General features: G+C 53.9%; 1 protein-coding gene across 1 annotated transcript; it reads left to right on the top strand.

The window, feature by feature from the left end:
* Positions 1-216: 216 nt before the first annotated feature.
* Positions 217-1614, top strand: LOC123040519 (sex determination protein tasselseed-2-like). Its single transcript, XM_044463337.1, has one exon. The coding sequence runs from the start codon at positions 277-279 to the stop codon at positions 1258-1260; it is 984 nt and encodes a 327-aa protein (XP_044319272.1). The 5' UTR covers positions 217-276; the 3' UTR covers positions 1261-1614.
* The last annotated feature ends 10548 nt before the right edge of the window (positions 1615-12162 follow it).

The raw sequence follows: 12162 nt of genomic DNA, 5'->3' as shown, positions 1-12162 counted from the left end.
AAAGAATTAGTACCACCAGATTAACACGGATTGATAGAGCCGCTACGTGTGTGTGCACTGCACACGCGGCCCATGAGGACGAAGACGGTGCCAAATGCCATGCCCATGCACCCAAGCCGGCGTCCGCGTGGCGCGGCCACACGTACGTCCGTCCGCGGCTCCGGCTCCTATATAACGACGTACGTGCCGCTCGATCTCCTTCCACTCCCGTCTGTCCATCCATCCATACCTGCAACTGAAATTCTCACACATCAGCATCCGCAACGCCCGTTAGCCATGACCGCTCTCGATTTCATGCCCGCCGAGAAGGCCCCTCAAGCCGGCAGCATCGCACTCGGCGTCACAACCAACAATGCCGCCGCCGCTGCCGCCGTGCCGGTGCAGCCGCAGCAGCACATGAGGCTGGAGGGGAAGGTGGCCATCGTCACCGGCGGGGCGCGCGGGATCGGGGAGGCGATCGTGCGCGCGTTCGTCCGGCACGGGGCGCGGGTGGTGGTCGCCGACATCGATGACGCGGCCGGGGAGGTGCTGGAGGCCGCGCTGGGCGGCGCCTGCTGCAGCTACGTGCACTGCGACGTGTCGGTGGAGGCCGACGTGGAGCGCGCCGTCGGGTGCTGCGTGGCGCGGCACGGGCGGCTGGACGTCCTCTGCAATAACGCCGGCGTGCTGGGCCGGCAGGCGGCCCCGGCGAGCAACGGCGCGAAGAGCGGCGGCATCGCGTCCCTAGACGCCGCCGAGTTCGACCGCGTGCTGCGCGTGAACACGCTGGGCGCGGCCCTCGGCATGAAGCACGCGGCGCGGGCCATGCTGCAGCGCCGCGGCGGCGGCGGCGGCGGCGGGAGCATCCTGTCGGTGGCGAGCGTGGCCGGCGTGCTCGGCGGGATGGGCCCGCACGCGTACACGGCCTCGAAGCACGCCCTGGTGGGGCTGACCAAGAACGCGGCCTGCGAGCTCGGGGAGCACGGCATCCGCGTGAACTGCGTGTCCCCCTTCGGCGTGGCGACGCCAATGCTGGTCAACGCGTGGCGTCACGGCGAGGTCGACCAAGGGGGCGCGCCGGCGCCGGTGAGCACGGAGGAGGTGGAGAAGGCGGAGGAGATGGTGCGCGGCATGGCGACGCTAAAGGGCCCGACGCTGAGAGCCGGGGACATCGCGGAGGCGGCGCTGTTCCTGGCCAGCGACGAGTCGAGGTACATCTCCGGCCACAACCTCGTCGTCGACGGCGGCGTCACCACCTCCAGGAACGTCATCGGGCTGTGATTACAAAGTCAAACCGATTGAGATGCAGTTGGAGGGGAGTACGTGCTCGAGTGTCACCATCAACTACAGCTCGAGCGAGTGGGCCAAGCCGCATGCATGTACTGTACTTAACTTAAATTAATTAGGTTGGCAGTAGTGGTAAGTAGGAGTAATTAGCTGCTCTTTGTTCGATATGTTTGACCTGATTAAGTAGTAGTACTAGTATATTTAATTATTGTGCCGGATCGAGGCAGCCACACCCACTGACCAGACAGAGTTCAGTTCAGTCGCTGCACAGTATGTTCCAGCGTGTGTTTGTGATCTCACTTCCTGCTGGATTGGTCTAAAGAATTATACTAATATTCTTGATTCTTCCTTTGTAAACAAATATAAGAGCGTTGAACTCTCTCTGCCTAAAGTAGTGATATAAATGCTCTTATATTTCTATATGGAAGGAGTACACATTTTATTCCCCCTGCCAGTGATGTCGTTAATCAGAAATTCTGAATTGGCAAAAAGGAAAACTCAAATGTAGAGAGAATAGTAGTACCACCGCTGTGGTAGAGAGAATGTTTTGCTTCTTGTGAATAAGACTAATGGCAGATTGACCGGCCAATTATAGTACCATCGTCATGTGGCTTCACCAAAACTTTTGCTGCTCAAGTGTAACCTGTAATTATAAAATAATAATCGTTTTCTTCATGTAGTACAAAAATAAGACTCAGCATTACATTAAAATGTTTTAACCGAAAGTACAAGGCATCTTAAAAAAATTTACTGCCATGCTTGTAGAGAGCCAAGCAAACTCAATCTCACGAACCGAAGGCGTGGCGTGTCGCTGGTTGACAATGAGTTCGGGATCATACTTTTCTGAACTCTTGAAGTATAAACACTGAAAATGGAGAGAAAACCATGTCTCGACGGCAGAACGGAGTGTGACTTTGCAGAGGGTTAGAACGGACGGACGGAAGACAGAAAAACTGAAACCTTGTTGTGTCTGGCATTAGCGGACATTAGAGGACTGACCAGCAACGATGACTTTGACAGTACACTACTACAAAGTACAAGAATCAACAAGTTGTGGTGACAGACAGACATGATTGCTTGCTGGAGTACTTTGTGTCTTCCCGCTTCGTGCTCATGATTTCTAGCATGTAGAGATGCCAACAGCACAAGCCACAGAGATGTGGCGCCCGGGTTAAGGATGGCGTGATGGGGTCATGTACCTAGGGTAGGGTCACAGACCTGATCTAAATACCCTGCCCAAGGACACCCTTAGAAGAGGTCACCTTCTAGTCGACCAACGAGGGATTCACTCGACTGACTTGAAGGACTCGACCACGAAGACTCACTCGACTACCAGGAGGTCAAAAGGCACTCTGCACTGCAATGGCCTGTAGTTAAGTAGACTTTATGATAGTTAAGACACTTTATGTGGGACGTTACCAGTAACGCCCCGGACTAAATACACCTTAAACCCTTCATTACGTGGGCTGGCTGGGGTCCTGGCGCACTCTATATAAGCCACCCCCCTCCACAGGCAGAAGGGTTCGGCACCCTGTAACTCATATACATAGAATCCATTCGACCGCCTCTGGGCTCCGAGACGTAGGGCTTTTACTTCTTCCGAGAAGGGCCTGAACTCGTACATCCCTTGTGTTTACAACCTCTTCATAGCTAGGACCTTGCCTCTCTATACCTACCCCCCACTCTACTGTCAGACTTAGAACCACGACAGTTGGCGCCCACCGTGGGGCAGGTGTTTTTAGCAATTTTGTGGAGAAGTTGCGATTCTTCCGAGTACTTTCATCATGGTGGCTGCTGGAGTTTTGGTCGAGGGTTGAGAGATCCGTCTCGGCGCTCTCACCTTCATCGCCGACGACTCCGCCTGGCTCCAGGAGGCTCCACTCGACGTTGATGCGCTCCCCGTCCGCGGTGCGACGCATTTTCGCGCATGTGTCCGCGGTGTTCTGCTGCGGCAACCGTCGACCCCGTATCGGTCGACATCCCCATCGACCACCCTCCCGGTCTCCCGCCAGCGCAAGCGCTCGGGCCGGTCAAGGATTCAACGGTGGGTGAGGCATGCGGTTGCTCGCCAGGCGGCCACCACCCAAGTTGCGGCAATCGAGCCCAACGAATCTCTCTACGGCCTGTTCGATCTGTCGACTGGCTCCGTAGAGACCGCATCCGAGTGCGATAGCAGTGATCCAGCGGCGGAAATCATGATGGTCGACGGGCCCCGCAGTCCCCCTGGCTTCGCCCGTGATGGTGGAGCAGGCGACGGAGGCGACCCCGCACGAGACCACGAAGAGTACCAGCCCGAGCCACTCGACTCTCTGCAAAGAGAAGAACTTCGCCGCAGGAACGTGGATGTCCTGCGTACTCCCATCGCAGGAGAAACCCCCGAGGCTCGCGCCTTGGAGGAGGCACGTTTGGCCAATTTGGCCGAACGCATTCGACTGGAGAATCTTCAGCGAGCACTCGACGAGCGCGCGCGGTAACGAGTTCCCGACACCAGTCGACGTCAACTCTTCCCGCCGACTCAGGTATATCAAACCCCAATCCAGAATTTGGCAGCTGCGACCCGTATAGCAGAGTCCATCCAGCCCTCTCAGTCGGAAGCTGGCAGAGGCTTGATGCAGATCAAGGATCTGCTCCGGGCAGCAGGAGATCAGAATTCGGCCGTGTCGCAGTCGCGCAACAGAATTCACAGTCGATCCGTCGCTGCGAATACGGTTCAGTCAGCTCACAGTCCCAGATCGCCTCCGCGGCGTGAAGGGCGCGAGAATCGGCGAGACCAATATGGTGACCGACTCGACCGAGATGATAGGCGTCGAGTGCCCAATTCCCCTCCGAGGGGTGGGTCTTACGCTCCTCGGTAGCAAGATGACAGACGTCAGCTCAGTACGGGGCGAAGAGTTCCAGTCGACCCCAGAGAACCAGGCTTCGACGCGCGATCCATTATCGTGCAAGGTTTGGTCGACCGGAACAGAGCCCATCGAGGTGGACTCGACAGAGATGCGCCCACAAGCAGTCGAGTGCATGTTTCTGGTCCTGAATGTTTCAACAGAGCTATCAGAGCCGCAGTTATCCCTCCCAATTTCAGGTTGGCAACATGAGTCAGCAAGTTCACTGGTGAGTCTAAGCCTGAAACTTGGCTTGAGGACTACCGAGTGGCGGTTCAGATTGGTGGTGGGAACGACGAGGTGGCCATGAAGCATTTTCCCCTCATGCTGGAAGGTTCTGCCAGGGCATGGTTGACTCAATTACCTCCTAGCAGCATTTACACTTGGGAAGATCTGTCCCGAGTGTTCATCAGAACGTTTGAAGGAACTTGCAAGCGACCGGCTGGACTGACGGAGTTGCAAGTCTGCGTGCAGAAGACCAATGAGACTCTCAGAGAGTATATTCAGAGATGGATCACTTTGCACCATACTGTGGAGATAAGCTCAGATATGTGCTCCAGATTCACTTTGATTCCTCCAACAATGAGGCAGAATATGAGGCCCTCTTATATGGGTTGCGCATGGCCATTTCACTCGGCGTCCGTCGCCTGATGGTCTATAGCGACTCGGATTTAGTGGTCAACCAAGTGATGAAGGAGTGGGATGTGAGAAGCCCAGCCATGACTGGATACTGCAGTGCAGTGAGGAAGCTGGAAAAGAAGTTCGAGGGGTTGGAGCTCCATCATATACCCCGACTGAAAAATCAAGCAGCTGATGATCTAGCAAAGATAGGTTCCAAGAGAGAAGCCATTTCGAGTGGTGTGTTCTTGGAGCATATACACACTCCGTCAGTCAAAGAAGATCCTTTCACCGAAGAAGCTCCACAGCCCAAGAGTGCCACAGATCCGACTGAGGTTGAAGTCCCAGCAGTAGTCGACTTGGTTATGGAGATCTTGGTGGTCATTCCCGATTGGACAGTTCCATATATCGCATATATCCTGAGAAAAGAGCTCCCGGAGGATGAGGAAGAGGCTCGACAGATTGTCCGTCGATCTAAGGCATTTACCGTAATCAAAGGACAGTTATACAGAGAAAGCGCGACTGGAGTTGGTCAGAAGTGCATAACGCCAGAAGAAGGTCGAATCATCCTTAATGATATTCACTCGGGGACCTGCGGTCATCATGCGTCCTCTCGGACTATCGTGGCCAAAGCATACCGAGCCGGATTTTACTGGCCAAAGGCGAATGAGATGGCAAAGGAGATAGTAGATAAGTGCGAGGGATGCCAGTTTTACTCGAATATGTCGCACAAGCCTGCATCAGCCCTGAAGACCATTCCACTCGTCTGGCCTTTCGCAGTATGGGGGTTGGACATGGTCGGTCCTTTGAGAATAGGGCGAAGTGGCTTCACGCATGTGCTGGTGGCAGTCGACAAGTTCACCAAGTGGATTGAGGCTAAACCAATCAAGAACCTTGATGCCGGTACTGCTGTTAGCTTCATCAGGGAACTAATATTCAGATATGGAGTCCCTCACAGCATCATTACGGATAATGGGTCGAACTTTGACTCGGAGGAATTCAGAGATTTCTGTAACTCTCAAGGCACACGAGTCGACTACGCTTCAGTCGCCCATCCGCAGTCGAATGGACAAGCGGAGCAAGCCAATGGCCTGATTCTCAAGGGATTGAAACCCCGACTGATGCGTGATCTCAAGCATGCAGCTGGAGCTTGGGTCGACGAACTTCCCTCAGTGCTTTGGGGACTGCGGACCACACCTAATCGGTCGACCGGAAGAACTCCATTCTTCTTGGTCTACGGAGCTGAAGCAGTCTTGCCGAGTGATCTTCTCCACAATGCTCCTCGAGTTGAAATCTACAACGAAGCAGAAGCTGAACAAGCGCGGCAGGACGCAGTCGACCTTTTAGAGGAAGAAAGGGAGATGGCTCTGATCCGGTCGACCATCTACCAACAAGATTTGCGTCGTTTCCACGCCAGAAATGTGAGAGGTCGAGCCTTCCAAGAAGGAGATTTAGTTCTCCGAGTGGATCATAAGAAACAACACAAGCTTGCTCCTTCTTGGGAAGGACCCTTCATCGTCACCAAAGTTCTTCACAACGGGGCGTACTGTCTTTACAACGTCGAGCATAATATCGACGAGCCCCGAGCTTGGAACGCGGAACTACTCCGCCCATTTTACACTTAAGTTTTATCACTCGGATGAGTTGCAATAAAGTACTTCTGTAGTTCATGGACCTCAAAATAATAGTGTCATAGTTCCTCCATAATTTTTGTCACTTTTTATTTTGTCCAATAAAATCCCCCCTCAGTGGGTGACTTAGCCGCGAATCCGTTCCGCCTAAGTTTGTAAAAAATCCTACCGAGTGGTGAGCCAGACTCCCACTCGGAGGCTTAGCTGCGAATCCGTTTCGCCTAAGTTATCAAAAATCCTACCGAGTGGTAAGCCAGACTTCCACTCGGAGGCTTAGCTGCAGTCCAAGTACTCGCCTAAGTTACCGAAATCCGATCGAGTGAAGAGCAAACCTCTCACTCGGAGGCTTAGCTGCAGTCCAAGTACTCGCCTAAGTTATGAAAATCTTACCGAGTGGTAAGCCAGACTTCCACTCGGAGGCTTAGCTGCAGTCCAAGTACTCGCCTAAGTTATCAAAATCCCACCGAGTGAAGAGCAAACCTCTCACTCGGGGGCTTAGCTGCAGTCCAAGTACTCGCCTAAGTTACTGAAATCCTACCGAGTGAAGAGCAAACCTCTCACTCGGAGGCTTAGCTGCAGTCCAAGTACTCGCCTAAGTTATGAAAATCCTACCGAGTGGTAAGCCAGACTTCCACTCGGAGGCTTAGCTACAGTCCAAGTACTCGCCTAAGTTATCAAAATCCCACCGAGTGAAGGGCAAACCTCTCACTCGGAGGCTTAGCTGCAGCCCAGTGCTCGCCTAAGTTATGAAAATCCTACCGAGTGAAGAGAAAACCTCTCACTCGGGGGCTTAGCTGCAGCCCAGTGCTCGCCTAAGATATAAAAATCCTACCGAGTGAAGAGCAAACCTCTCACTCGGGGGCTTAGCTGCAGCCCAGTGCTCGCCTAAGATATAAAAATCCTACCGAGTGAAGAGCAAACCTCTCACTCGGGGGCTTAGCTGCAGCCCAGTGCTCGTCTAAGATATAAAAATCCTACCGAGTGAAGAGCAAACCTCTCACTCGGGGGCTTAGCTGCAGCCCAGTGCTCGCCTAAGTTATGAAAATCCTACCGAGTGAAGAGCAAACCTCTCACTCGGGGGCTTAGCTGCAGCCCAGTGCTCGCCTAAGTTATGAAAATCCTACCGAGTGAAGAGCAAACCTCTCACTCGGGGGCTTAGCTGCAGCCCAGTGCTCGCCTAAGTTATGAAAATCCTACCGAGTGAAGAGCAAACCTCTCACTCGGGGGCTTAGCTGCAGCCCAGTGCTCGCCTAAGTTATGAAAATCCTACCGAGTGAAGAGCAAACCTCTCACTCGGGGGCTTAGCTGCAGCCCAGTGCTCGCCTAAGATATAAAAATCCTACCGAGTGAAGAGCAAACCTCTCACTCGGGGGCTTAGCTGCAGCCCAGTGCTCGCCTAAGTTATCAAATCCTACCGAGTGAAGGGCAAACCTCTCACTCGGGGGCTTAGCTGCAGCCCAGTGCTCGCCTAAGTTATGAAAATCCTTCCGAGTGATAAGCCAGACTTCCACTCGGAGGCTTAGCTGCAGCCCAGCGCTCACCTAAGTGGATTAAGGAATAAGTTGATTGCAGTAAGCGCCCTGCTTTGAACCTGCAAAAGACATTTCGAGCCAAGAGCAATCATATTCAAACGACAAATTCAAGTTCGGATCGATACCTAAAGGAACCGGAAGTGCTCAGGCGCTAAGCCCGTTAAGGTTTATCGGTTACAATTCCACTCGGCATACCGAGGCAAATTTAAAGCGTCGAGCTTAGAAGAAGTTTTTTACCCCTCCTGTGGAGGGCTGGAAGGTGCAACAAACTCATCAAGATCAATCCCATCTGCGATCCGAGTGGCAGCCGCAAGGAAAGTTTCCATAAAGGACCTGAAGTCGTGTTTCTTGGTGTTGGCCACCCGGAGGGCCGCCAGCTTGTCTTCTCGCGCATCTTTGCAGTGAACTCGGGCCAGACACAGAGCAACATCTGCACCGCACCGAGCCGAGGATTTTTTCCACTCCTGCACTCGACCAGGGATCGTGTTCAAGCGAGCCATCAGCGACTCGAGGTCATTCTGAAGAGTCTCCCCGGGCCAGAGCGTCGAGTCGATGCGAGATGTGGCGACCTTCAGCCTTGCAAGATAGTCCACGACAGCTGCAACACGGGACTCCAGTCGGAAAACATTCATGGCAGCTTCGTCGTCCATCGGAGAATTGACGGGGTCAAGGTTTGGTTCCAGCCGGCTAGTTTCTTCTTCAAAGTTTTGACAAAATTCTGCAAGGATGATCACCGAGTCAAGGCAATGGTCGAATGGAAAAACCACGGTTGGAAATGATCGCCGAGCATAGAGATTTACCTTCAAGCATAAGAAACAGCTTCTTGGCAAGACCATTCAGGAAGGCCTCCAGATCTTTTTTCTTCCCAAGAGCAGCTTTCAGATTGGCATTTTCTTGCTCAAGCTTGGCGACTGAAGCTAACTTCTCGTCAACAAGCTTGATCTTCTCAGCTAGTTCAAGGTCCTTCTTCCGTTCGGCCTCCCTCACCTTACCTGCAAGTTACAGCAAGATCAGATTTTGAAACAAATAAAGGGAAAAAGCAGTCGTCAAGGTCTCACCAAACATACCTTCGGTCTCCTCCTTTGCCTTAGTCAGATTCTCCTGAACCAGCTTCAAATTCAGCTCGAGCTGAATGTGCTTGTTTTCCAGCTCAGAGTAGCGAGCCACAAGATCACAGGAGTTCTGCGAAGAACCAATCGACTAAAATGTCAAATATAATTCACTTCCGAGTGAAAAAGGAAAAATCACGCGTTTCTAAGACTACAGCCGAATACGAGCATTCGACCGTAGTCTCGGGGACTACACCCAGTGGGTGCACTCAGCGTGCCCCCACTAATCGACCAGTCGAAGACAGAGTCGACCAGTCGACCGGTTTGTGAAACCCAGTCGCCTTAGTCGAATGACGGAGAGACTGAAATTATAAAGCCTAAGGCCGACTGCCAGCAGTCGACCTTAGCCTTGGGGACTACACCCAGTGGGTGCACTCAGCGTGCCCCCACTAATCCTATTTGAAGACAGAGTCGACCAGTCGACCTCAAAAAAAAACAAGATGTATTCTCTAAGACTGTAACCGACTGCCAGCAGTCGACCACAGTCTCGGGGAATACACCCAGTGGGTGCACTCAGCGTGCCCCCACTACCCTGTTTGCGAAATCCATTCGCCGTAGTCGAATGACGGAGAGACTGAAATTATAAAGCCTAAGGCCGACTGCCAGCAGTCGACCTTAGCCTTGGGGACTACACCCAGCGGGTGCACTCAGCGTGCCCCCGCTAACACGGAGTTTAAATCAACACACCCAGTGGGTGACTACTATAAATTCTGGAAAGAAAAGTTTTTTGATAGCATATCCTAACAGAACAAGTGGTGGTCGACTGACCTGAACATTCCTTTGAAGGGCGGAACTGGCGTCATAAGCTGCCTGGCTCGCATCCCGGATGGTCTTCAACTGCTCCATCATGATTCCTGCCTGGCGTATCGCCTCCTTCGCGGCGCCAGCCTGGTCCTCTGGGACGTGGTGCGTCGTGAAGAGGGAGGGCTGCGGAGCACTCGTCAGCGGATCTGCGAAGGACACAGTGTGTCGAGTGGTGTTCTCCTCCTCCGCGACCAGAGTCTCAGGCACCGTCACATCCTGGGGCACCCTGCTGGCAGACGCTTTCCTTCTCATTCTGTGCTTTAGTGGTTCCTCGTCTTCATCGTCATCAGGGAGAGTGATAACAACATTGGATGGAGCTACAGAAAAGAATCAGAATTAGAGATCATGAGTCAGTCGACTAGAAACGGTGTTAAGAGTATAATACCAGGTTTTGAGGTTGCTGCGTCCTCCATCGCATGGTCGTCAGCCCGGGCTGAGGTCTCAGAAGTAGCAGCACTGCAACTCCAAAGAGTCAGTCGACTAACTCCAGCGCCAACCAGAGATAAAGTTCACACAAAACAAGAAGACGTAAGCAATATGATTACCCTGATATGGTGGGGATGGACACCTTCATCTTCGGCAGGTGCTTGGTCGGCTTCGACGGGGCCGCCCTGGGCTGCTTCGGCGCCTTTTCAGTCGGCGCCGGAGAGGTGGTCCGGGGGCGCTTGGTCGACTGAGTAACAGTTGCGACCCCCTCGCCGCGTTCAGTCGCAGGGTCATGAACAAGTTTCGACCGCCTTTCCGAGCGCGGTGGTGCGACCTCCTCCTCCTCCTCCTCTTCGCCGTCCTCATCGTCATCATCATCATCGTCATCATCATCATCATCGGCCTCGGCGGCGTCCGAGTCCCACTCCTCCTCCTGACTCTCGCCCCCGCTTGCTTCTCCCTCCTCAGTCGGAGCCTGTGCTCCGTTGGGCATTGAGTACAGTTCAGTGAGGGCCTGATGGACAACAAGACAAAGATCAGTCGACCGATCGATAGAGAAAACAAAAATAAATATGACAAAAATACAATGGGAAGTGGAGCAGACATACCTTGTTTGGGTCACTGTGGCAGTCGAGTGGAGGAATCCTTCTGGCTCCGCGAGGGTTATCCTTGTTCCCAGTAACAGCGGCCATCCACCTTTCCAGAGTGGCATCGTCGACTGTTTCTGGGTTAACCCGAGTCACGTCCTCAGTCCCACAGTACAACCACATGCAGTGGCTCCGGAACTGAAGAGGCTGGATTCGGCGCCTAAGGAAAACTTCCAGGAGATCCATGCCCGTCACTCCCTCCCGAACCAACTGAACTACGCGCTCCATCAACATCTTCACGTCAGCTTTCTCCTCCGGAATCAGCTTCAGGGAGGAGGGCTTGTTCACTCGGTCCATGGTAAATGGAGGGAGCCCACTCGACTGCCCCGGTGTCGACTCGTCCTGGCAGTAGAACCAGGTCGACTGCCAGCCTCTGACTGACTCGGGAAATGTCATAGCTGGGAAGGTGCTCTTGTTTCTCACCTGGATCCCCAGACCTCCACACATTTGGACCACTCGGGTTCTTTCGTCGCCTGGACTCGCCTTCTTCACAGTTTGAGAGCGACATGTGAATATGTGCTTGAACAAGCCCCAGTGCGGTCGACAGCCCAGAAAACTCTCGCACATGGACACAAACGCGGCAAGATAGGCGATAGAATTCGGGGTGAAGTGGTGGAGTTGCGCTCCAAAAAAGTTCAAGAAACCACGGAAGAAAACGCTCGGCGGCAAAGAGAATCCGCGGTCGACATGGGTAGCCAGAAGCACGCACTCACCCTCTTCCGGCTGGGGCTGCCACTCTTTCCCCGGAAGCCTCGCAGCTCCATGGGGGATCAGGCCCTCGTTGGCCATGTCGAGGAGGTCCTTCTCCGTGATGGTCGACTGGATCCAATCTCCCTGGACCCAGCCTTTCGGCAGGCGGGATCTGGACGAAGACCCACCGCGGCTGGTGGATCTCCCCTTCGCCTTCTCCGTCGCCGACGCCTTCTTCGCGCGCTCCAGCGCCGCCGTCTTCTCCTTGACCATGGCTTCCGGCGGGGCGCGTGAGGAGAAGTGGTGCGGGGGCAAGAGCGAGCGCGTTGGGCGGAGACGAAGGAGGCAGAGAGAGAGAATGCTGAGGCACTGTTCAAAAAAAACCCCGCCGGGCGCACTTATAAGATCCCTTCCGAGTGGATGACAGGTGGACCCGGCAGATCTAATCATATCCTGGAACTGTTACACGGGCGAGATACGTGGCGAAGAAAGCGGCGCGAGAATCGAGGCGTCTATGTCCCGTCCCATCCGAACGCCGCAGTCCGCTCCGCTTCGCGCGT

This window comes from Triticum aestivum, chromosome 2B (assembly GCF_018294505.1).
Source record: "Triticum aestivum cultivar Chinese Spring chromosome 2B, IWGSC CS RefSeq v2.1, whole genome shotgun sequence".
Classification (NCBI taxonomy): Eukaryota; Viridiplantae; Streptophyta; class Magnoliopsida; order Poales; family Poaceae; genus Triticum; species Triticum aestivum.
The sequence above is the reverse complement of the archived record's forward strand: the minus strand, read 5'-3'. Positions and strand labels throughout refer to the sequence as shown.

What these genes read in the sequence shown, in the direction of transcription:
- LOC123040519 (XM_044463337.1), top strand. Translation starts at nt 277, where the DNA reads ATGACCGCTCTCGATTTCATGCCCGCCGAGAAGGCCCCTCAAGCCGGC.